We start from the raw sequence: 26,817 nt of genomic DNA on the forward strand, positions 1-26,817 counted from the left end.
AGCAGTTAGAGCAGACCTAAGAGTAGGCCTAATAGATCTATCCTATTAGGACTGAGTCTGAACCTATTCAGTTAACTATCAGGGAGATTTTAGTGTTAATTCATCAATCCAATTAATCAATTAATATTTTACATCTATTAATTCATTCTACCACATTTCCCCATTACTAAACAATTCAGTGGTCACAAAAATTCTGATAATTTATGTATCCACAATTAGTATATCTGATCCTTTATTTCCTATTTTTAAGTCATACCAAATTCACAATTATGCACTGTGGGAAAGACTGTAAGCTGTATTAGAAAACGTATATACAGCCTGTACACTATGCATAATTTTACAGCAGTGTTACCACATTCATTTTTTTCTTGTGCAACACTACTCTGTATATATACAAACCATGTCAACATAACAAAGTCATATGAAATCCGTTTTGCAATCTTTGAAGTCTTTTAATGATACATGCTGAAATTACTCATTTTTATCTTCTGCTTTAAATACTAATCAGGCTGAACTTAATACAAATCAGACTGGTGTGTTATAAAAATGATGAAACCTTTTACTAAAAATAAAAAAGCAAAGTGTTTTATTCATTATTTTATCAATTTACATACTACTTACTATATCTCAAACAGCTGATCCAATGTATATGTCAATAATGAACGACCAGTTCATAAAAACTCTCTCTTTATAGCACAGTTTACATAAACCTTTCAAAAGTGACAAGTAGTAAGAAAGAAAGTGGAGAAGATATAACACCACTTTAAAAAAATTCCAGTCAACATTGCATTTGGAAAATAACTTGGATAAGTATAAGAAGGAAGAAATGTGTGCAAGAACAGCTGTACCTAAACTGTCTTCCAATAACAAAATATTCTCCAAAATATGGCTTTTGGAGGAAATGCTGCGGCACCACAAAGTAGCTGTATACCATTTTGCCTAGCATGTAATTTTTTCTCAAGCCTCGCTGAATTTGTTTCACTAAAAAAATTAAAAAGAGAGAGAATTGTCTTAATTCTGACAACTGCACATATCCACAACTCTAAAGCACCACCACAATAGGAATAATCCATTATATAATTAAGGATTTCCTTTCCTCGGGTTCCAAGAAAGGTGTTTGACACAACTGGTTGCATGCAGGCAATACAAATATTGTTGAACACTTCTGGTATCTTGGACAGACATCCATATCACAACTATTTTATCCAGAAGTATACTGGACGAATATTTTTCTGAAAACCAATTAAAAAACAAAAGGAAGAATAGGAACTGTGACATCATCAGTCTGTCAACAATTTTCCTCCTAAATAAACCTTAATTTACATGACAACCAGAAGTGAAAACATCTGCCTTTGCATCCAGTGGTCCTTGTAGCTTACAGTACTGTCTACTGCGACTCTCCAGGATCTCATAGTACAGTCTGTCTGAATCTGGCATGGATATGGATCTGGAATCTTATGTCTGTAAAACATGCACACACTATCACTTTGGTCCTTCCAGCCTTTGCTCCATTCCCACATGGACTTATTTTCTAAGAATTAAAGCACTAGTCAAGCAGGATTTCACCAGAATACTGGCTGACCCATATATCTTTTCATAACAACAGAATTTTGCTTATTTACTTCAAGGTATTTACATTCAATACTTTGTAAGGAACTCCCAGAGCAGTTTAATATTTAAAATGTTTGTGATTCCAATTAAGAAGGCTTTTCAGCTATAAGTATCAAATTTAATCCATGGAACTTAAAATAAAACTATTGAACAAAAGTGAAGTAACATTCATAAGAAAGCCATCTACTGAGATGAATATTAAATTCTGTTTGGAGAAAAAACTTACCAGAAACTAAACTGCATCGGACTGCTGCAGGGTTCACATTAAACTTGCAAAATTCTGTGTATTGCCATAAAAATGTCTCTCCATTGTTGCCTATTTCCAACTCCCCTAGATACAAAGGCAAATATAAAGGATACTTCAGCCCATTCCTATGTCTCCACTACACCACGTCCCGTCTAGAACATAACAGTATGTCTGTAAAATAATGATAATATACAAACAATACAATGCCCAGGCTGAAAGTTCATCAGTAACAGTGATAGATTGATCATCTATCACTCACACATCAGTTAATCTAAGGACTGGTTGGGCTTTTCAAGTTCTTACTTAACTGCAAGAAAAAAAAGCTGACATCCTCCCTGTTAATCCACTATTATGCAAGTTTTACCCCTGCAAAATAGAAGGTCCAGCAATCTAAAGTACTGCTGACGAGAAGCCTTGTAGGATTTATCCAGACTTGGATGTTCAGAGGTTACTTTCTGTCATACTTAAACTGTAAGTACAATATCTAGAAGAAAACTGACTGGAATCCTGTTCATGTACGTTCTGTAAAGTAAGGCTGATGGCATCAACAGGAAAATAACGAAAGAATCTGGTACATCCACTGAAATATTAGTCAAAGGAAGGGAAGACTGTAATCCCAGGATGTTGAAAATATAATTCTCTTTATTCCAGTATAAAATGCCCAATGTATTTTGGCCTGTCAGCCTTCATCAAGGGCGTGTTTATTTAACTCTAATTAATCCTTTTTCTGTTTATTCGGTCTATAACCAGCTCCAGTAATTTTTGTGATTGAAGAGTTCCCACAGTCCCTACAAGTTTCCATCAGTGAAAGAGATTATTCAGGATGTGAGGAAGAAATGTTACATTTCCAAAAAATAAAAATAAAAAAAAATGTCCTGGCAAATCACCAGGCTTATAGCATGAAACTTACACAAACAGGATTCCAGCCATTGTCTCTAGTAGGTTCTCCATGCTATAAGTTTTTCATCCCGTTGGCACATGTTATTCTGCTTGGAAACCAAAGGACTGGCCAGAGAATCATCTAGAGCTGCTAATCCATGATGGGTTATGCCTAAGTATGGGGTGGAGTTTGAAGATCCCATATAATACAGCTTTGGAATCCAAACTCCCTGAATTCTTGAGTTACTGCCACAATTGACCAGGAATAAGATGAATTGTGTAAATTTCAATCTCTGATTAATACAAAACTATACTCCCAAGTAGTACTAGTTGTAAGGACTTCAAGAAAAAACATGAGCAGAAATATTGCCATGCTTTTTCAATGTCAGATACTCCTACGTAGTCGAGAATTTATACAGTGAAAAAAAGCTTTTCAACTATGAATTTACCCACCAGGACTCATTCAATAAATAGCATTTTAGGTTTTGTTTCATATAACAAGATGACAATAACTGATTGCAGACTCAAAATAATATAGAGCTAGAACTGAACTAAACACTCTTCTACTGAAGTACTTGTGGATTTGGAAGATTAACTTTGAGACCGTTCCCTATTATTTCTGCAGTAGCTGAAGAATGCATGAAAATGACTTCTTGTGAGTTGGATCAGTATCGTAAAAATGAACATATTTTTCTTAACTAACACTACTGTAGTGATTAAACATTCAATCACTGTCAGTATTTTCTGTAAAAGTATTTCCAGTTATAATAAAATTTAATACAAGGCACTTTATTAGGCTAGTATACACAATACAAAAGTATTTATCTAAATAGAGAGCCCGAAAAACCCACAACAACCATTATTTAAAATCTGTATTATATGTGAAATTTTAGAATATAATTTCCATTAAGTTTGCAATAAACCAAAAATCCTAGTATTGCAGTGAGACCGTTATATTGTTCCAAATATCAGATTATAATGTGTAATTTAAGTCCAATTTTGGAATAAAAGAGTTATTCAGAAAATCAGAGGAAATAATGTCAGGAAAATAAAATTTGTACTGAAAACATGTAGACGTTCATTTTTAGAGCAGTATTTCTGTAATATTTTGACATATCCTCCCCCTTTTTTGGTGGAAGCTATCAATAGATAAACTAGCTAAGCAAATAATGATTTCAGCTTTCTCCAAGCAACAATAATCATTACGGTTTATTGTATATTATTTATTGTAAGCCACCCAGAGTGGTCGACCAGACCAGATGGGCAGGATATAAATCAAATAAATAAATAAATAAATAAATTCCTCTATTATACAGTATTTTCTTGGCTTTTCTATACATATGTATATACTACATTATTTCAGTAATATTCTGTCATTCTAGTTTTGTTCAGATGCTCATGTATCATAGATACTCTGCACTATTTCAAGTTAGCATACAGACATCTGTAGATGATAATTTCTAGCAACTTTTTTTGAAAAATACAGTTATACAGTATTATGGCCTATTATTTCTTTCTAGAACCATTTATTTACTTGTGTTCTCTGAATACTTTAAAGTGGAGGTGGGTAACATGCATTTCACATGCTGTGTTTGCAAAACTTTCTGCACCAATTGCAGCAGAAGGCATTTCCAGCTTTTACTCCCACTTGCATAGGGAGAAATTTGTATTTGGAACAGGTTGTCCTGGTTTTGGTCCTTTGTTCTAGATTTAATTCAGACGGGACAGTGTGGTGGCGCTAACACACACTTTTTGTTTTTATCTTCTCTTCCACTTTCCATTTATTGTCTATTGTGGTAGCTTTGCTATGGCTATTTGTGTACCTCTGTCTCCTTCCCCTGGCCCAACAAGAACTTCTTTTCTTCAATCCGTCTTCCTTCTCTATTAATGGTGATTTCTTTTTCTTTTTAAAAGGCTTCCTTTTTCTTCTTGCCGTCTTTGCCAATAGCTGTGGCTGCACCTTTTCCCTGTCCCTCCCTTATTCTTTCTGCTTTGTTGCCATAGCAGTAGCATCCAGTTTGTCTTTTTTTAAAAAAAAAACTTTTCATTTCTTGACAAAATCATAACAAAATAAAAACAAGATACAAAAAAGGTGCTTAGCACCTTAAAGGCTAAATTTTATATTTCCGTGTAACTTCAACAGACATGTTAGAGTGGAGTAGGAAGTGACAAATTATTTACAAAAATAATTAACTGTAAAAATGTTGCCTGTATATCCTGGATAGTTTAACACTTGCTGTGAAGTGCGAAGGCAGCAGGAGGTTTCTTCTAGAGTCAACTTTTGCAGTAGAGGTTGATTGTTTCAGTCCTATAATAGAGGTATCACTTACCCTCAAGGTCTCATGAAGAGTCTGTGCAAAATATTGTAGAGAGAACTGTTTATTTATGAATACAATGACATAAGACACTCGATATTCAATCCCTTTGAGACACTCTGAAATTTACTGATGAAGCTGATGTCAGCTGCCTCCCTCTGTAAACTTATTTTTTTTCCCTACAGCAGTAACTTCCAGTTGATAGATAGAGTGTCCTGGCAGAATAAAGCGTTCTGATACAGATTTTAGTGAACTGGCATTTCTAGCAAGACATGGAGGCAGGTGACCACATGATCTGAAGTGGCTGCTGCTGCTGTTGCTTCCAGTGCTGGCAGAAAGGCCTATGAGAAGGTATCATCAGTATCACGGGGTTCTGTGTAGTTGAGGCTATAAAGCACATTAAGCAGTGGAGAGGATGAATGAAGAAGGTAAGGGGGAAAAGGCTAATGTTGAGATTTGATATTCTGGTGTTGCCTAATCGAGGACATCTTGGCTTGAGATGTCAATCTGTGGATGCATGGCAAGTTGACAATAAGTGTTTCTTACTGTGGAGACAGAGATAGATGCAGATGCCTCTGTCAATTATGTTCCAGATGAGATGATGGACAGTAGTAAGATGGTGACTGTCAATGGTGATGAGACCATCAAGGTAATCAAGGTTAACAACAAAGTGTAAAACAACAGGTGAGCATTCTCTGTGAAGTCTGGATTGAGAGCAAGACTAAGGTCTAGATCGGTACCAGTCAGCAAAGTACTGAGAGTATTGCTACCCTCTATTTTCTGAAGGTTGAAACCAAGCAGAGACTCGTGAGTATTTACTCCCACACTGGTCTGACTGTCAATCTTGATGAGACAATAAATTAAGCTGCTGGGATGAAATAGACATGGGCTAGAGAATTCCGGGGATGGAGTCCAATTCAAGACCTCCCCTTCAGAGATAAAGCCCAGATACTAAATGTCCTTTGTAAAGCCATGATGTTCACGAAATATCAATGGAGATTGAACCATGAAGAAACCCAAGGTCGAAGTCAATGAAATTTTGAGATGGGCCAAAGACATGAGAAAAGGCATAGTAAAATCCAAAAATGAAGTCAGAGTCAGAGCAGGTGATGTTGAAGTCCATGGGGAAGTCATGTGCATAGCACAGATCGATACCAATAAATCAGTCAAATAGTTTGTAAAGGGGGAATAGTCGTATGATAGTCATGGGCTGTCTGAATGTCAATGCTGTGAAAGTCCTGATAGATGTTTTTGAGAGATCACCTTTCCTATATATCATCTCTTGATTTTAAATACCTCAGTATCGATGGGAATCACACAATGTCCCTTAGGTATTTCTTAGCCTTAGATGGAGACAGAGCTTTGCCTGGATGAGATTCTGAGGCAGAGAGCTCTCTTGCAAACATTGTAGCAATGATCAGTGGTGTTTTAGACTGAGTAGATTAACATCAAGGGTTGCCCTGAGAACTAGAGAATCGCAAGCCTGACAAATGAGGTCACACACAAGGGTCAATTTCAGGCATTCTGATCAGCTATGTTAAGGGATTTCTCCCATAGGTATGAGTGGAGTTTTGACTGATGCAGAGGAAATAGCATTAGGTTAAACGGGATTCACCCATGCCAAAAAAAAAAAAAAAAAGGCACTGGGAATGACTGTCGATCTATGCAGTCTTACCCCACACTCAGAATATTTTTTAAACAAGGCTAAGGAAGCCATGAAATCAGGCAAAAGCATGTAAGAAGAAGGAAGAACATTGGGACTTAAATTAAGCACTCAGCAGTGTTTCTACAAAGTTGCTCTTGTAGTGGACAAAAAGGAATGAAGGGGTTTCATGTATTCTTGAAGGGGTTTCATTTTGGATACATTTGTTCATGTATGGTAAAGACGTAGGCAGGGTTCTTGCCAAAACTACTCAGCTATTGAATGTTTTTGCATGTTGCTCTGCACAGACACACAACTCATATGTGTGATTTACACAGACCACAAAGAAGAACCAGAGATTTTATAACAAATACTCTTAATAGGTACATGTCTATTAGATACCATGCCATACTATTATAAAAATATGAAGTATCCATACTGCTTCCTCAGTATAAGAACCAGATTGCAAGACTAGAAAAAGATAGAATCAAAGCAGAACGAAGGTATTTTGGCACTTCAGAAAGAAATTTGAACTGGAATATGGGGAGGGAAAGCAACTATTTTTCCACACACTCTCAAATCTCTTTCATGAAATCCTATTAATCAATTGCAGGAGTAGCTCTATTTTTGATGGAAATCAAAATAACTGAGCTAACAGAATATGACTAATTTAGCGATGATGCTAACCTTTAAATCTGTGTTAAAGAAATAAAACTCCACAGAAAGAAAAGTGATCTTAAAATTTAATCTATAATCCATTTATAACTCCTGCAAAATGCACAATAGAAGGCTATGAAATACTACAGAATAAGATTGAGAACATAGCTTGAGAAATTCAGAAATATTTTAAGCAAGTCTTCTAAAGTGATAATATATTTATTTTGAAAGCCACTATATATCAAAGAAATGAGTACACCCCCTCACATTTCGTACGTATTTTAGTATATCTTTTCATGTGACAACACTGAAGAAATAACACTTAGCTACAATATAAAGCAGTGAGTATGCAGCTTGTATAACAGTGAAAATGTCCTGTCCGCTCAACATAATGCAACACACAGCCATTAATGTCTAAACTGCTGGAAAGAAAAGTGAGTACACTTTTGTTCGAAGCCCATTCAGAGGAGACGATGCCAGCCAGTGAGGATAAGAGGACAGCTCTAACAGCATACAAAGCCTGTCTAGTGAGTACAACTTGCAGGCTCTTTGACTTGCTCGTAGCAAAGTCCAAAAGGCTGCCAGGAGATGTCCCAAAGATTATAGGCTTCAGCTCCACTCTAAGATACAGATAGCAGCAGACACAGGTAACATCATGGGAATGTATGGTGGTATCAAACAGGCTTTAGGTCCAATACAGAAGAAATCTCAGATAGTTGCAGGAGAATTGTAGGAAACAATGACAGCCACTCTTTGTGGCCTTCATAGATCTTAACAAAGGCCTTTGATTTGGTTAGCCTTTTTAAAATATTTCCCATGACTGGATATCCACCTCAACTCCTTAACATCATCAGGTTCTTTCAGGAGGAAATGAAGGACACTCTAAGTTTTTGATGGCTCAACATCAGTTCCCTTTGACATCCAAAGTGGAATGAAACATGGTTGTGTCCACGTCAACCATGTTTGGAATATTTTTTGCTGTCATGCTGAAGCATGCATTTGGAACTGCAAGAGAAGGTGTCTACTGTATCTCTGGACTAGATCAGATGGAAAGTTCTTTAATCTCTCTAGATGAGAGCGAAGACCAAAGTCCAGCTGACATGCATGCAGGACTTCCTCTTTGCTGTTGATGCAGCTGTTGTTGCCTGAAGAGCTCCAACAACTTACGAATCATTTTAGCAAGGCCTGCCAAGACTTTGGATTAACAATCAGCCTGAAGAAAACACAAGTCATGTGCCAGGACGTAGACTCACCTCCCTCTATTACCATCTCCACACAAGATTGCAGAGAACTGTAGGTTGTTCATGATTTCTTGTAACTTGGCTCACCAATCTCTGACACCCTCTCTCTAGATGTCGAGCTGGATAAATGCATTGGCAAAGCAGCTACCATGTTCTCTAGACTCACAAAGAGAATACGGCTTAATAAGAAGCTGATGACATATACCAAGATCCAGGTCTATAGAGCCTGTGTCCTGAGCACACTCCTGTACTGCAGTGAGTCCTGGACCCTTTGTGCACAGCAGGAGAGGAAGCTGAACACCTTCCATATGCATTGTCTCCGATGCATTTTTGGTATCGCCTGGCAGGACAAAGTTCCAAACAGAGTAATCCTAGAACCAGCTGGAATGTTTAGCATGTATACATTACTGAAACAGCAATGTCTACATTGGCTTGGGCATGTCGTGAGAATGGCTGACGGTCTGATTACAAAAGTTCTCTTGTATGGAGAATTAGTGCAGGGAAAGCGCCCCAGAGGGAGACCACAGCTGCGATACAAGGATATCTGCAAGCGGGATCTGAAGGCCTTAGGAATGGACCTCAACAGATGGGAAACCTTGACATCTGAGTGTTCAGCCTGGATGCAGGTGGTGCATCATGGCCTCTCCCATTTTGAAGAGACACGTGTCCAGCAGACCAAGGCAAAGAGACAGTCCCGAAACAAGCAAAATCAGGGAGCTGGACAGGGGACAGACTCTATTTGTCTTCAGTATGGAAGGGATTGTCACTCTCAAATTGGCCTTCTCAGCCACACTAGACACTATTCCAAGTCCTCCATACAGAGCACGTTACTATAGTCTCTGGAGACTGAAGGATGCCTAATCTAACTCAGTTACACCACTAAGAATTGTAATAACCAGATTCCAACCTGGATGCTTCTAAATCTTTTTCAAAAGTGACTCCATGCAGTAACACATTACAGTAATCCAGTCACTAGACCACCACAGAATAAATGAGCAGCCAAGATCCTGTTGGACACTTTTACACAATTACAAAAGCAACTGTAGATGCTGCCATGACTAACTGATGATGCTTGGTTTCCTGTCTCACTACTTGCCCAAATATATCACTGGCACATGCCTAACATGCACTTAAACCCTTGTCAATAAGATAAAATTAGCCATATTAAATTATGTGATGCCTTTTACTGTGAAAATATCCAGTAAGATTTTAGTCAATGCAGCCAAGACGGCAAGAACCCTTGCTGAATGACTTGCTACAACAATCTTAAATGTTGAATTCCACAGTATCTCCAAGAAAACCATGAACTACGTACTCATAGCAGGATGCAGTTTCAGATTATTAATCCTCATCCAGCCCATTACTACTTTTTCAACTCAAAGCAATGGCTCAGAAAGTCCACCTAAATTTGATGACACAAACAGAACTAAATGCCGCCTAGAGTGGTCTGGTAATCCAGATAGGCAGGGTATGTATAAATAAATAAATAAATAAATAAATAAATAAATAAATAAATAAATAAATAAATAAATAAATAAATAAATAAATAAATAAATAAATAAATAAATAAATAAATAAATAAATAAATAAATAAATAAATAAACAAACAAACAAACAAACAAACAAACAAACATACATACATACATACATACATACATACATACATACATACATACATACATACATACATACATACATACATACATACATACATACATACATACATACATACATACATACATACATACATACATACATACATACATATACAGATGATAATTCACTCTAAATTAGCTTTTCCCAAACTATTGTCCTACAGGTGTGCTGTTATGTGCTGTCAAGTCACTTCTATCTTGTGGCAAACATAAATGAGGTGCAATGACACTCAAGTAATTTTGGTTAGTACTGTGCAGAAGAAAGCAGCAACATACCACTTCTAAATATTTTGCTCTTTGAAAACCCTATGATGAGACTATCCTCCAAATATACTAGACCACATTTCCATCTTCCACAGCAAAAAGGGAAATCCTTCAATTATCTAGTGGCCTCAGACATGTTTAAAATTGTTTCATCAAGTCCATCACTCAAAACATGGTAATCTTATTACAGCATCTTAAGATAAAATAACATAAATATTGATAAGAGTAGAATAAGCATTTTGAAAGAAAATTATAAACAAGGTTTGGTCTCATAAGTTGATGTCCAATGGCATATCTTCAGGCATCATGTACATCTATGAAAAAATAATCCTCACTGCATGCACTATGCAGTGATTCCACGCAAAAACGAATGCCTCATGCAACAAAAAACTCGCAAGACGAAAGTGTCTTGCGATTTTTGGTGACTCGCAAGATGAATTTTTCTATGCCTGTGCTTCGCAAGACGAATTTTCTGTGGCCGTGCTTTGCAAGATGAGTTTTCTTCCTTTTTTGTCTTGTTTTAAATCGCACAACCATTAGTACCGCGCTTCTCAAGATGAAAATTTTGTTATACGACACGACTCGCGGAACGAATTAATTTCATCTTGCGAGGCATCACTGTAAACATTTTTTAATATTAATTTTTAATAATATCTATACTCTTTGGTTTGGATTATGGCCTTGTTACAGTTACCAAAATAACTATGTTCTCTTTCACTATCAGTATACTCTTTTCTGCCTAACCTCTGAATAGAGTGCAAATGCATAAATGAATATGCTTCAATATATGTAGGTGTATGTACTGTATATGCTTACAGAACAGCCCATTTTAACTGCCATGACTCCACCCCTATGGACTCATGGGATTCATAGCCTGGTGGGAGACTATGAATTCTCTAACACAGTACCCTAGTTGCACTCACATAAACTACAGTAGAGAATTCTAAATACCTCATCGAACTACAGATCTCAGGATTTCATAGGATGGAGTCATGGCAGTTCTTGTGGTATCAAACTGTTATAACTATATATTCTCTATACAGTACAAGACCCATAGTTTAATATGCCAAACTGTTCTATACGGAAATAAAAAAATTAAAGACTGTGTCAAGATCCAGTGGTATTATTTTGTACTCACTGCCAGTGGAATTGGGACTTGCTCCCTTCCACCACCACCACCACCACCCAGAGTGCTCCTTGGCACCAAATCTGTTCTTGGGATTTTCTCAAACATCCACAGCAGGCCTTGAGGTTGCACAGGTGACTATGGTGTCAAATAACAGAAATCTAGGAGCATCTTTTGCCATTAACATTTTAAGAAGAACTAAATCATCACATTAATGCTCCCCAAGCCTCTGACAAACAGTTGAAGATGATAATCATACTACCAGAACTGAAGGCCATGGAAAGTCTCAATAAAATCAATAGCAACACACTCCCTGTCTCTATCCCAAGACTCATCCAGAACTTTGACTGAATGGATCTAGACACCCAAGATGCCCAGAGTCCCTTGGAGCTTGACACCAGAAGACAGTCAAATACTCCTCTAGTTAGCAATAGTTGCAAACTAACTCAGGATTTGCAAATACCATCAAGAATGTAAGTCTATGTTGATTTGAGGGGCTCTGTCACTCATGTCATTTTTACAAGTCAACCAAAGGCATCAAGACATAAAATGATCAGAAGGTTGAAAGAACAGGGAGATACAAAATAAGGCAGAGCGAAATTATGTAGTACTCATAACCCATGGAACTGATCTTTTCTTTGTCAGTTCATGAGGTCAGGTTGTGTAGTGGATTAGAGTAATGGACCAGACTAAGAAGGCCTGGGTTCAAATCCCCATTTGGTTATGGAAACACACTGGAATATGTTACTGGCAAAACCACTCTTTAACTATCTCACCTTAAAAATCCTATTAGAGTCACTATAAGTCACATCTGAGTTAATACTACATGATTTGGTTTATGAACTCAGCAAAGACACATAAGTAGTGACTTTGTCTCCTAAAAAGCCACTTGTGCAACTACAAGATCAGCTCTAGGCACTAGAAAACTCTTTAGATTTGACTTGAGCATGGCACAGAGGGCTACAGTGGGAGTAGGAAGAGAACGGAAAGATGGTCTGTTGTACTAGCAGGCAACCACAAGTAGAATTAAACCAATACTTAGTATCGACAAATCAGAGTACAGTGGTGCCTCGCATAACGTTTTTAATTGGTTCCAAAAAAAAAACCTTATGCGAAAAAAACTTTATGCGAAACACCATTTCCCATAGAGATGCATTGGAAACCGGTTAATCCGTTCCAATAGGCACGGATTGCCGTCCTTAAGTGAAAAAACCCATAGGAAACATCGTTAAACGATACAATGTATCCTCCATTGGAATGTATTGTAGCTGACTCAATAGGTTTCAATGGCTTTGCGAAGTCAATTTTTGCAAAATTAAGTGTGTCATAAAAGGGTCAAAAATGGTTTTAAATGCTTGGATTAGCTTCTGCACCCTCTAAAACGGATGCAAAAGTTAATTTGGCTTTGATCTGACTTTTCGTTAATTAATGGTGAATTTTTTCCCCCCAACTTTTGACAGCTGTCAAAATCTGACAGCTCCATTAATTCCTATGGGGGAAGAAAAAATTCACAAAAAATTAATGAAGACTCAGCAACTGTTCTAAATTCTTGGGTTCGTTAGAGGACCCCCTAAGTTGTGTGCAAACCTGATTTGGCTTTGATCTGAACTTTCGTTAATTTTTTGTAAATTGTTTTCTCCCCCATAGGAAAGCATGGAGCTGTCAGATTTTGACAGGTCCATTGGTTCCTATGGGCCAAAAAACAAAAATTCACAAAAAATTAACGAAACGTCAGATCAAAGCCAAATCAGGTTTGCACATGACTTAAGGGGTCCTCTAACGAATCCAAGCATTTAGAACCGTTTTGGACCCTTCTAAGACACTTTTTAAATTGAAAACAAAAAAAACGTTAAGCGAAGCAGGGGACCTAAAACCAAAAACGTTAAGCGAAGCATGGTCCCAAAAACGCTATGCGAAAATCGCCCATAGGGAAAAACGTTATACGAAGCACAATCTGCCTCTGAAAAAATAAACGTTAAGCGAAAAAAACGTTAAACGAAGCAAACGTTAAGCGAGGCACCACTGTATATAAAAGTCTGAATGTTATCTGTTTATTTACTTAATTTCTACCCCTGGTTAACCACTGTAAAAAGGGTAAAGGTAAAGATTCCCCTTGACAATTTGTCCCGTTGTGTCCGACTCTAGGGGGCAGTGCTCATCTCTGTTTCCAACCCATAGAGCTAGCGTTTGTCCGAAGAAAATTTTCCGTGGTCACGTGGCCAGCGCGACTAGACATGGAATGCCATTACTTTCCCACCGTGGTGGTACCTACTCGCATTTAGAATTTTGTATGCTTTCAAACCACTAGGTTGGCAGGAGCTGGGACAAGCGACGGGGGCTCACTCCGACGTGTGGATTTGATCTTACGACTGCAGGTCTTCTGATCTTGCAGCACAGAGGCTTCTGCGGTTTAACCCGCAGCGCCACCACTATAAAAGACTCATATTTGCTCCTCAGATTTTGCTACCAAGGCTGAAGTCCTACAAATACACTGAATACAGTGAAGCTTTATTTGGAATAAACATCAAAATTTTCATAAATTTTGTTATTTCTGATAGCCTCATTGAAATACTTCAGTTTGTCATTTTCATAAGCTCTTCTACATCACTCTTATGTTTCCTATAAATAGTTTGTTAAGCTTATAGACAAGCTCCCTACAATTTTTATTTTTATATTAGATCATTCTGTTTATTTACTCTAGTTACTAGAAGCATTTTCTTTAAAACTTTTTTATTACAGAGAAAATACTGCAACAACTTCAAGATTATTGCTAAATCATAGCCTGCATTTTGTTCAGGCATCTCTTTTGAACAGTTATCAATATCACAAATTTTCTCCTTCTGTGACTAGAAGAATGCAAATTCAAATCCAAAACATTTTATTCAGGGCACTGAGCACAGAATGAAAATAAAGTCTCCAGCTTGTTCTGAGGTGTATGTTCATTATGCTGCTGTCAGTGCTGTTTTTGTTCCATATAGGAGTGTACCAACGTATTATAAATAGTAAGTTATTATTTGTATTACACTAGTAAGGTTTATATGTTATTACCCATAGAAACTGTCCCAATAAATTATAGATGCAATTATAAGCATTCTTTTCCTTCCACTGCTATCAATATTCACTTTGAGATTTTGGTAAGCACTTAGGCAGAACAGTTCTGTGTTACTAACTACTATGAGAAGCATTTAACAACTTTAAAGCTTATCATATACCGTATTTTTTGCTCCATAAGACACACTTTCCCCCCCTAAATAGTGGGGGAGAAAGTATGTGCATCTTATGGAATGGATACAGTAAAAAAGGGTTCAACCACCACCATCCAGAAGCCCCCCACTGCCATGCTGGGAGGCCTCTGAACTAGCACCAGAGACTGCTTGCTGTTTGGACCTCACCATTCTCCACTGCTGGCTTTCTAGGATCTGCTTCCTGGAGCCCACCTGGAAAACCAGCAAGGCCAACAGGCCTATGGAAGCAGGCAGTGAAAACAGCCAAGGACAAAAGGGGAAAAAGTAATTCTAGAAAAACCAGGGGAAAACACAAACACAGTCCCCCCACTTAGGCAGTTGATTTCCCCATATTTGGGGAAATCACAGGAGTCAGCACTTCCAAAGTACAATAGATGAGCTTCACCCTGGGAAAACCACTTTGATGATCATGGTATCTCCCCTGCCAGGTATGAGTTAGAATGGCCCCTGTACCTCCTGCCCCTGGTACACTCCTATATGGTGACCCCCCGGCTGCACCTCCTGATCAGAACAGGGCTGCACAGCCCCAGTCCCGAACGAGGCCAAGAGAGCTACTCAGTGTTTTGGGGTGCCCCACAGGACCCCCATCAGGGGCTGGATGTTCCTCCCACAATCCTCCAGTGCACCGATAGATATTAGCATACCTAATATGCGGGGGAAGGCAGGGAAAGCAGGGAAATTCAAACTTTCAGTTAGTGAAGAGGCTGCTTGGCTGCTTCCTTGCTAGTCCAAGCAGTTAGAGAGCTGGCAGAGAGACCTGGGACTGCCTGTTATTGTCGTTTTAAAATGTAAAATTTAGTTTAAAAGCTGTTTGTTTGGCTGTTCTGGGGTCTACCAAGGCACTGTGAAGAGCAAGGCTCAGTCTACAGTACCTGGTAAGTGACTTTTTTAAAGTTTTTTAAAGTTTCTGACCCCCCCCCCATAAAAATGCATTAATTAATTTTCAATGCATTTCTATGGGAAATTTGGAAACTTGCAAACTTTTCGACTAGTTCTGGGCATCTAATAGAGAATGTACAGTATTTCCTAAGGGTGTTGCAGCAGGGAAACTAACTGTGCCTCGTGACTTCTAACTGGATTACAGTATCTGCTTCCTGATTTCAGCTACTATAGTTTGTATTCAGTTTTTTTTTTAGCTCATCAAGAACATTGTTCATGGCTTTGTGTGGCCTAACCTGTTTTGCCTTGCATGCTATAAACGTTCAATTATGTCAGAAAATGGAGATTTGGTCTTATGCTGAGCATGTGCTACTGCTGGTGAATGGGATCAGGTTAAGCTTTGTGTTGCTGTTCTTTTGCATAACCTAAAGTAAATAAGGAAAACCAGCTGTTAAATAGTTTAATTCCACTATTTATCCTCCACACAACTAAAAGGGACCTATCAATGCAGTACCAAATTAGACAAACCATTTCTAACTTAATATAGGCTTGAGCTGTAGCTGAGCAGAGTTGCACAACAATCTCATCTGTCATTGAGACATTTCTATAAGTATGGGGAGGAGGTGGATGAAAGGAAATGTAAAATATAGGTAGAGTGGTATAGGTCTTATCACTGGCTGATAATGGTCTATATTAATGCCACTGTTGACTGCTATTCACTTTACATGGTTCAAATGTTATTCTGTTATAGTTTATTAAATATTTTATTACACTATTTGGTTCAGAATATATTTTCCCTGTGTTCCTCCTCTAAAAATTAGGTGCGTCTTATGGCGCAAAAAAATATGGTAGTTGTTAAGATGTACACACCATAGTAAAAAGGCTATTTTAGCAGACATTTATCAGAGAAAAACTCTAAAACCTAACTCTCAGGCACACTGAATACTACTGATAGATGAGTAAATCCAATTCTAGTTTACTAAGCAAGTATGACAAACATCCAAAACAAGTACTCTGACATCATTTTTGGCATTCACCAAGAGACATTTAAAAGCATACAAAGTTGTTAAATAACTAATCCTAATTCTCCATTTCCACCATTTAGTGACAGATGATGGCATTCACATGATGACTCAGAAGGGTCTGCAGATAAATTCCTACACAATTCTATATGTGTCAGAAAGACACAAAAATGTGTTGCACATATTTTAACAATCTTTTCAACAATATGAGAACAGATCAGTTGTTGTGAAAGATATTATGTAACTCAAATGTGAAGTAGTACATATTAAAAGAATTAAAAGAATGTCAGCCCTTTTTAATTCCCCCTCTCCCGAGACAATGGTGACTTTTAGATGTGAGGTTTACATGGTGTTTTAATCTTAGAAATTACATGACATAATGACATGGGAAAAAGGAGTGGAGGAGAGAACATAATATAGTGAGCTAAACTTAACTCAGAACTACTGACAGTCAACAGGTCAGTTGATAAATTGTGATAAAATAAACTTACCAGACAGTTGTTTCCACTTGACTATCATGTAACTGTCGATTGTCTAATTGAGCAAACAGAGGGAAAAGAACTTGGATTCCACCTATCGAATGAATTGCACTGTGGATTGAATGTGTCACAATTGCCTTCACATCCTATATTAAAAAAAGAAATCTCAGTTCCATTTGCATCTGATCCTCATGCAACTACAATATTAATATTATTATGCTTATGTCAACAGATATATTGCTACTTCTCTAAAGAAGCTATTATCAAAAAAAGGTAGGGGGACATATTTCTTGGTTTTGCATGTTCATAGTAACATGGGAGTACTACTGTATACATAAACCAGAAGCATAAGAGCCCATGGTTTCAAAAATCAGACTGTACATGACAATAAAAAAACAAAAGATTTCCATTCTGGCATATGTAAACATCTGAAAAGCGGATTAGATAAATCTGTTTTTTTTTTTTTTTGGAAAATTTAAATAAAAAAATCATTTAAATAATGGTTTAAATCCAACTGATTTTTAAAATCATTTATTTGTATCCACCCTGCTGAAAACTATAGCATTAGAACCGTCATAATTGATAATTATGATGTTTTTATAAATACAGGCATAAATCTTTTTGCTGGGGTAGGTGATTCTGCTCTCTGGGGTGGATAAACTTCGGGCTTTCAGGTATTATCTGATTAAACCCTGATGAGCCCCAGCAAGAATGGCCAAAGATCAGGAATGACAGGTTTTATAGTTACCATCATCTGAAGGTCCACTACTTCTCCACCCCAATTTGTAACTAACTATTCCAAACACCTAAACAGTGTTACAAAAAGATATTGTGGTCAAGGAATAGTTACCAAAACGAAGGCAATTAGTCCAGTGATTATGATCAAGAAATTATGCAAGAATTGCATGCTAAAAAGGAAACCAACCTGCTCAAATTAACAGCAGTCATTTTGAAAAGTTATTGAAAACTTGATAGACTTTAAAGCTTCATTGATCATTAATAAAGCATGAAAAAAATTGATCTACACAAACCTGAAGCATAAGAGCATGAGGGGAATGTACAAAAATTGAAGGATTTTCCTTTGGTGAAGATTCAAGGCATAGTTGTGCATCTGTAGCCTTGGCATTGTAAGTGAAGGCAATACTACTTGCAAGTTTTCCATCATACAGAACCTGTTTATGGTGTTCAGCTAGATGAATATCACTCTCGGATTTAAATTTGAAAGTACTCTGGGGAAGAAAGCAATAATTTCAACACAGGCAATTAATATAACATGGGAGAATTATAAAAATATTCTGAATCAATAACATCTTGGTCCAGGATATCTGAAAGTCTGCCTCCTCTCATATGAGCCTGGCTAGAGTATGACAGCCTCAATGGAAGCCCAGCTGGCTAAGCAATATATTTCTAATAGACCAGAAAACCAGGTATGCCAGAAGTTTCCACCACCAGTATGTACACCACATAAGACCCAAACTTAGGGTTTAAATTTAATGCTGCATTAAATGTTGCAGCTAAGCCTTATTCACTATTTTACTCCACTTTAGAAGTACAGGACATAAACCATATTGGGACATGGGTAGGAAAGCTTTAAACCTCCTTCTTCAGCCTGGTTTATTTAAAATTCTACACTACTACTTCATGGTGACTAGAAAAGAGGAAAGATAAATTCATGATTGCAGTGAACCCACTTGGATCTGGGCACCCACATACTTGTACGTATTATGTACCATCATGTCATTTACACGTTATGGAGACCTGATGAATTAGTGACTTCCAAAAGGTCCTATCATTGACAGTCCCATGTCTTGCAGTGAACTGCCAGAGGCTGCTGCTGACAGTATGCAGTACGCATCTACAGCTGCCCTAGCTTTGCATGTGCTTTTTTCACTTTGCGTGTGCTTTTTTCACCTGGCAAGTATCTTCTGCCTAGGTCAGGTAGTGTGTTCTTTTTAGAGGACCTGCTAATGGAGAGATTTAAGTGTTGCATTCTGCGAGTTCTTCCTTTTTATTTTGTATTAGGCTCAAAAACAGTGCTTGTGAGGAGTTATAAGGATGAAATGTTTGCTGGGTTACTGCTGTGATATGAGAACTCAAAGAGTACGCAACAGATATATCCACTGATACAAACTGATGCAGGTCTATATTAACATAACAAGTGTTTGTATAGACTTTGCAAGCATAGCTGCCATTCTGCATTATTTTGGGATTTTCTGATTTATGCCTGTTTCCTTACCCTCCTGGTCTGTTTTTATATGCTTTATGAGATTATGGTAGCTCTTGTGCTGATGTAGCAGTTATATATTATCTCTACTACTTCCAGCATAATTGAAGTATATGACTGTTCAGTCCAAGAAAGCATTTAAAAAACCTCACAACCCTTTCTGTTAACTATACTTGAAAGTTACTAATACTGAAATATACAGTATTAGTACTTATTTTAATACTTAAGGATTATGTTAGCATACTCCCCTGAAGATTTTCTCAGTATTGTCTGATTAAGGTACTACGGTTTTTCAAAAACAGCATGCGTCCCCAACTCCATATGCTACAGCAAATTTAAAGTTTTTTTTAAAAACGGAGAGCACATGCTATTTCGTACCATTTTACAAAACCAAAGAATTGCTTTTTCCTCTTGCATTGCATGCATGCAACAATATGAGGATTACATAAAGCCAAAGTTATACAGTGGACCCTTGACTTACAGACGGCTTGACTTACAGACTTTTTGAGTTACAGACTTCTCTGGCCGCAAAATTTAGGTTTGACTTGCAGACTGAGATTTGACTTACAGACCAGAAAAAAACCAAAATGGAACAAAAACGGCCTGTTACGGGATTAATCGGTTTTCAATGCACTGTAGGTCAATGGAGACTTGACTTACAGACTTTTTGACTTGAGAACCGCCTTCCAATACGGATTAAGTTCTCAAGTCAAGACCCCACTGTAGTTTAAAGGGCCCAATTATTACTTCTAAGGGGTTTGAACAATTTTATGACAGTTTAATGGAATATGTCCCCCCCCCCCCCCCCCGTTTTTCAAACAGAAAAAATAAAGCAGTACCTTATAGCCAGGTCCTAACTGATGTATTGCAAATATCTGTGCTGGATTGAGAGCTTCTGTGAATACGTATACTGCTCCAAGTTGACCACAAAATACTCTATTTGCATCAGCAGTTTCAGATGATCCCAAGAAGCATTTATCATAACTCTGCATTAATAAATACATTAATATTTAAAACAGTGTACAATAAAGATGGAATTAAAGATGTATATAAAGAAAATATGAGTAAGATACAAAGACCTGCATCCAAATGGCAATCTCAACCAAAGTAAGCTGATTGTTTCAATGGGATTTACATTACAGTTCAGCAGCTGCTTCAGTAGCTCCACTATAGTTGGAATTAGCAGCTGGATTTCAGCCAGCCTGTTTAAATCAGTTGCACATTTTCTTAACTGTACCATGTAAATATGCTGTACTAGTTTTTCTCAAATATTTTCTAAAAATGAACTATAAACTCTCTACAGTTAAGTTTCTTTTTTATATAATTAAACTAGAACATGTTTACATATTAATAAAAACTTAACTTACAATGTAAATCAGTAATGTTCTTCATATATTTGAATATTTTAAAAGCAACATTTTGTGGCATATTAATTACTGATACTCCTCTCCTGAGCTGCGAACTGTTTGTTAGCTGAGACTTTAAAACCAAGACATAAAGAAAAATCCTGTTGCATAAAGTTATGCTAGCACAAACAAGATCCAGGTGCCAGAAATAATTAATTTAAATAAGCTGAAAGCTTCCTATCCCCACTCCCCTTTCAGGTTCTGAGGCTCCCAGGGGCTCCCTTTTGTGCTAGGGAAGCCTTTGGGAGACGGGGGGGGGGGGCAAGTGAAGGCTTTAATAGTCAAAAATCACCACTGGATCACTGCTGACAGGATCAGGAGTACTGGCAATGGTACTTTTTGAATATTATAGTCTCCCCAGTCCCAAGGTTACCCTAGTCCAAAGGGGCAGCCTAGGGAGCCTCGGAACTTGAAAGGGAGATTGGGAAGCTTTTAATTATTTTCAGTGCCTGGATCCAGTTTATACCAGTATAATTACACCAAAAACATTTTCTCCATTATCTTTTTTCCTTTCACATTATTAATAAACAAATATGATTGAAAATAAACTCCACGGAATTTAAACAAACCCTGGGTCAAGCACAAGACTTTTGAATTAATGAAAACAAAATACATATTACATGGAAAATGTTTGACTGGGTTGATTGCCATCCTTAGTTTTTCTCACAGCCATAGCTCATTTCCATTTGTACTGGAGCAACAGCATCAGTGTGTCTTTTTTAACTCTTCCCTTTCTACAGTAGTGTCAACATCTGCAACAAGGCTGAAATCCAGTTCAAACAAAAAGAACTTTTCTCCTGTGAAAAACACACAGCCTTGTTGACACAAGGTAGCAAGCAGAAGTTTGAAAAGGGCAATGAGTTTGAAGAAATGTAAGAAAGTGCTTAACTTCTCTGATCAGAACTGGAGTGTTCCATTGCAGTTTTCAAGTGAAAATCTTGTAAGATTGGCCTTGAAAACTGATATACAGTACTCTCAAAAGGCAAGTTTATTTATTTAATTTATTTATTTATTTATTAGACTTATATACCGCCCCATAGCGCTACAAGCACTCTCCGGGCGGTTTACAATTTAATTATACAGGCTACACATTGCCCCCCCAGCAAGCTGGGTACTCATTTTACTGACCTCGGAAGGATGGAAGGCTGAGTCAACCTTGAGCCGGCTACCTGGGATTTGAACCCCAGGTCATGAGCACAGTTTTAGCTGCAGTACAGCGTTTTAACCACTGCGCCACGAGGCTCGTTATACAAAAGTGTGCAGTTATAGCAATCAAATCTGATAAATTAGAGTTCCCCAGACTCACAGACACTGTTCTTATTGCTCTCACAGCATTTTCAGCAAAGAAAATTTGTTTATGAATATAAGAATGAAAAAACATACATCATTTGTGTTCACATGCCAAGCCATATCACCATAGGATACTAATTGACCATTTACGTAACAGCGGATTTCACTGTTTCGCCAACGATTGTAGATGTGTACAATACTAATCATGTACCACTAGAAAGAAATGAGAAAATATTTAACATAAAGCAACAATGTTACAAAAAATTAAGAAAATATAATAAAATATAATATTCTCAAATGTCTTGCAATAAAGATAGCTGCTACACTAAAATTGGATCAAGTTATTACAGAAATTTGAACCTAATAATTATATAAAAACTAAACAATCCACAACCTCATTTTTAACTAAGAATACATAATCATGATGGACAGACTATAAGCTTGGCCAATTCACCATAAGACATAAAAGCAATTCCCCATCAAAAATGACAAAACATAGTTTTAAACTGAGCAGAATTTATGACAGGGCCTGGTAGTCTATCAATTTAAAGAAAAGAAGCCACATGACTGACTGACTGACTGTCTGTTTCTGTGGCTATTTGGACTTTACCATTGTAACAACTACCTTTAACTACACATATCTAAAGAACTTCCTTGTTTGTGCACATGTGATTTTTCGTATAGTTTCATATTCTGATATATTTTATTGTACCTTAAAATGAACTAATAATGGGCAACTATTAAAAACTGACTACTTTTTAGTATTCAAACATGACCACATTTTTATTTTATAAATTGTCTATAATCCTTAATTTCTTGAGTTTAGTCCTGTTCCCCAACACCTAGCTTGGCACAAACATACAACGTTCAAGATGAATAAACAAAGCGACAAGATCCCCCCCTTTCTGTAAAGCACAGACTGTACTTCATTCAGAAATATACACATGAGTTCAGGAGTACACAACATAAGATTTTATGTGTGTACACATTGTGCAAAGCTGCTGACTATTTATATGCATTTTTTATCCATACTCATTTTCTTTCTAGTAGCCTAATACATGCAGCACAACCATAATGATCAACTGAATTTGTAAGAAGGCCTCATAGTAGTGTAGTGGCAGCGAACCTTTTTGGGCTTGAATGCCCAAACTGGGAAAAAAACAACCCAGTGGGTGGTGGGTGGTGGCAGCAGTGGAGGAGGCGGAAGTGGCGGTGGTAGACGTGGCGGTGGAAGGGGGAATCCTGAGCACGGAAGTGCCTTGAGACCCCACTCTGGATCCGCCGCCAGCACCAGCTGCTCCAGATCCTGGCCTGCTGCCTGACAGGGTGCCAGCACTGTGGCTGCAGCTGCCTCCTCAGGTTTGGCTGCAGGGGGGAGCAGTGATCCGGTAACCTATGGCTTGCCTGCCCACAGAGAGGGCTCTGCATGCCAGCTGTGGCATGTGTGCCATAGGTTTGCCATCGCTCCAGTAATGTAAACTCATATATGTCTACTCAAAAACAAGTGATACTGAGTTCAATAGTACTTGCTTCCAGAAAAGTAGGTATAGATAATAAGCTAAAATATGTTGGACTTCTATCTATGCCACTTCAGGACAAAAATGCATGGTTAGAAACTAGAAGACTTGGGGCTAGAAGCAGAAAAGGGACAAGCAGTGCAACATGCACCTAACTTACTGCAGTGACTATGAATAACTAGGCCTAACCTCAGTCTTTTAAAGACATGCAACTCTCAAAGGACAAACATGCATCTGAAGACTCACATGAGAGCTAGAAAAAAGTGTTTCTAATTTATTGTCCAGGTACTGACATTTCAAATGAGAGGCAGCCAATATTTCCCTTTGGACGCACTAGTGGCTCATATCTTCTGTATCTTCTTGCATATTATTTTACAGTACTGTATTGTAATTTTTATTTGAACATGTAATTCAACATCAGAACAGAACTACAACATCACACCCATCTCAGCTCATCACTGTGTTTTGTCAGGCTCCCCATGTTTCATTTGCAATGATTAGAGCTCTACCAACTTCTGGTGAGCAAGAGATGCCTTAGTCTTCCTTTCAACCTTAAAATTGTAGAAATGAGCCAGGACTGCTTTGGTAGTTGCACGGTGATACCTGCTCCCTCTCCAACCTACAGGCTGAAAGAAAAACTGGGCTTGGCCACTGCATCTTGTCACCACACCACTTCTAACATGCATCACAAGGCCAAGAAGCGGCCACAGCCAGCATTCTTTCCTCTCTTCAGTCAAACTAGAAAGGAGAGAGAGCGAAGTATGATAATGTTTGACCTCATCGACAATTTACTCCACAGTATATTTAAGTCAATGATGATTTACTCCTCATCATACTGCCAATTTTAAAAGCAAAGCGTGCTGCTTATATTCTGCCCCATAGTGCTTCAAGCACTCTCTGGGCAGTTTACAAGTTAATTATGCAGGCTACACATTGCCCCCCCAGCGAGCTGGGTAGTCATTTTACCGACCTCAGAAGGAGAGAAGGCTGAGTCAACCCTGAGCCAGCTACCTGGGATTGAACCCCAGGTCGTGAGCACAGTTTTGGCTGCAGTACAGCGGTTTAACCACTGCGCCACGAGGCTCTTCTGCTCAACAACATAACTGCTTCTGCTCAACAAGAAGTAGTTAACTAAATGGCATCTGATCTTGTTTCAGGAATTTTATAAAATCACAAAATTCTCTGAAGTTAAGTTCCTCACAGGGAAAAATGCATTTCATTTAAACTTCATTACATGCTTTATATTCTTCTTATCCCTGGCATTTTGAAATATTTTAGAATATAACTCACTGATGGAAGTTTGATAATCCTATTTATAGGTTGCCTTTAACTTATTTTTACCTGCATGCTTTTGAAAACTGGAAATGTCACTGAACAGGAAATTCAGGCATACAAAGAACATAATTAGTACTATTATATATTCTAGGGAGTGAGAATTCCTCTTTAGAAGAACACTACTTTCAGGTACCAACATATATATATATATTCTTATAGGTTAATTTAAATTGGAAAGTAAGAGATTTCCACCAATTCTGAAGGTCAAGGGGAGGCATTACGTTGTAGAGTAATTACTTTGAACATTATCCCAAAATCAAACTTTGTTTGAACTTCCTTAAGATTATTACAATTTTATGCTTAAATGTTTTAAAGCCAGTCAAGGATACTTCCATTTGTTCTTTGCTGCACAAGTGGATGTAGAAAACACTCACTCAAAATAACAGTGCTTGAATCAGGAGGTACTGGATATCTCTTTACATATCCCAGATGTTAAGCCACTTGTGGAATGGACTACTGTAGAAGCAGAACAGAGAAGTACTCTGCCCATGTTCTTTTTTTTTTTTGCCAGAGATATGATTGCAGCAACTTGAAAAGATCTAGGCATACAACTTAAGGATCTGCAAAAGCTATTTAAAATTGAATGGGGAAGAGAAGAAGCTTTGTTTTGCTTGCTGTATAATTTAAGATACCTAGTTACAATTTATTTTCTTTCATGAAAGCTAAGGAAACTTTCCTAGAAAAATCCCAACATAAATGCAAAGAGACATTGTTTTCATGAGGAATATTAATCTGAAAATTAATTTATTAAATCTAGCATGCAAATTATTAGACCATTATACTATTTCCTCTTTCGTGTATTATTTGTCAAGTCGCATCAGATATATAGCAACCCCAAGACAATTTTTCAAGGTGAATGATGTAATTAAGGAGTGGCTTTATCAGTTCCACCTCTCTCACTGAGTTTTCCTGGCTGAGAGGGGTTGCAAACGTAGGTCCCTTGAGTCTTAGTCCATCACTCTATCCACTACGCTACACTGGACATGCACTATCCTCCCATGCACTGTTTAAAGATAAAATGAACCATCTGAACAAAGGAAGTGTCTTTGTGATTACCACTTGTATAAATTCAAGCACAATTACATATAATCAAATTAACTGCAGGGATGTCTCACTGCTCTTTGCCATATGTTATATAAGCTTTTTAGACTTACCTTGCGCGGCTGAAAATCGTATTTCACACAGTGTTGAAAACCTTTGCCTTTTGACTTCAGGGAAGTAACTATTAAGCAGTTGCCAACAAAATGAGCAGAGTACCCAACTCCTTTGCTAGTGCGAAAACTGAAACAATAAAATGTATTTTTAAAGGTATTATACCATAATCTGGAAAAATTCAATTAATGATTTATTTCTACATCATCCTGAAATCCTAGCATTAAAACTAACAATTTGTACATCACAATAATTTCAAATCAACACAGAGTTTAAAAATGTTGACTTCCTGGGTATTTTGTTTATTTGTTTGTTTGTTTGTTTGTTCATTTGTCCATTCATCTAATATGCTGCATTTCTCCCCCCAGGTGGCTCAAGTCAGCTCACGATCAAATAAAACAATAAAACATAATTAAAAACACAGATATAATATGAGGAATCAATTAATCAAACAGCAATATTAAACTACCATTTAAAAACACTAAGAAATATATCCACCTCAATTCAGCATGTACAGTATCCAATAAAAGCCACTACTTCTTCAAGTCAATTAAAAGTCTGTCTAAAACAGTAGGTCTTCACCTATCACCAGTGCAACAAGGAAGGAAATCAATCTGACTTCCTGGAAAAA

The 26,817-nt window shown here is 37.4% G+C and overlaps 1 protein-coding gene and 1 non-coding gene across 6 annotated transcripts in view; both read right to left on the minus strand.

Annotated features, from left to right (window-relative positions):
* Positions 1 to 26,817, minus strand: part of NBEA (neurobeachin) — a 470,696-nt gene that overhangs the window by 392,370 nt on the left and 51,509 nt on the right. For all 5 annotated transcript variants that reach the window (XM_072993781.2, XM_072993780.2, XM_072993779.2 and 2 more), the window contains exons 6-10: positions 26,189 to 26,315; positions 22,276 to 22,395; positions 20,326 to 20,472; positions 18,294 to 18,491; positions 17,275 to 17,408 (exon numbers count right to left, since the gene is read on the minus strand). In XM_072993781.2, the coding sequence (XP_072849882.2) occupies positions 17,275 to 17,408; positions 18,294 to 18,491; positions 20,326 to 20,472; positions 22,276 to 22,395; positions 26,189 to 26,315 (726 nt within the window). The remainder of the gene's footprint in view (positions 1 to 17,274; positions 17,409 to 18,293; positions 18,492 to 20,325; positions 20,473 to 22,275; positions 22,396 to 26,188; positions 26,316 to 26,817) is intronic.
* On the minus strand, positions 15,163 to 15,318 carry LOC140706115 (U1 spliceosomal RNA). The gene has a single exon (XR_012085849.2). It is a non-coding gene; the product is annotated as a U1 spliceosomal RNA (small nuclear RNA).

Source organism: Pogona vitticeps, chromosome 3, assembly GCF_051106095.1.
Source record: "Pogona vitticeps strain Pit_001003342236 chromosome 3, PviZW2.1, whole genome shotgun sequence".
Taxonomy (NCBI): Eukaryota; Metazoa; Chordata; class Lepidosauria; order Squamata; family Agamidae; genus Pogona; species Pogona vitticeps.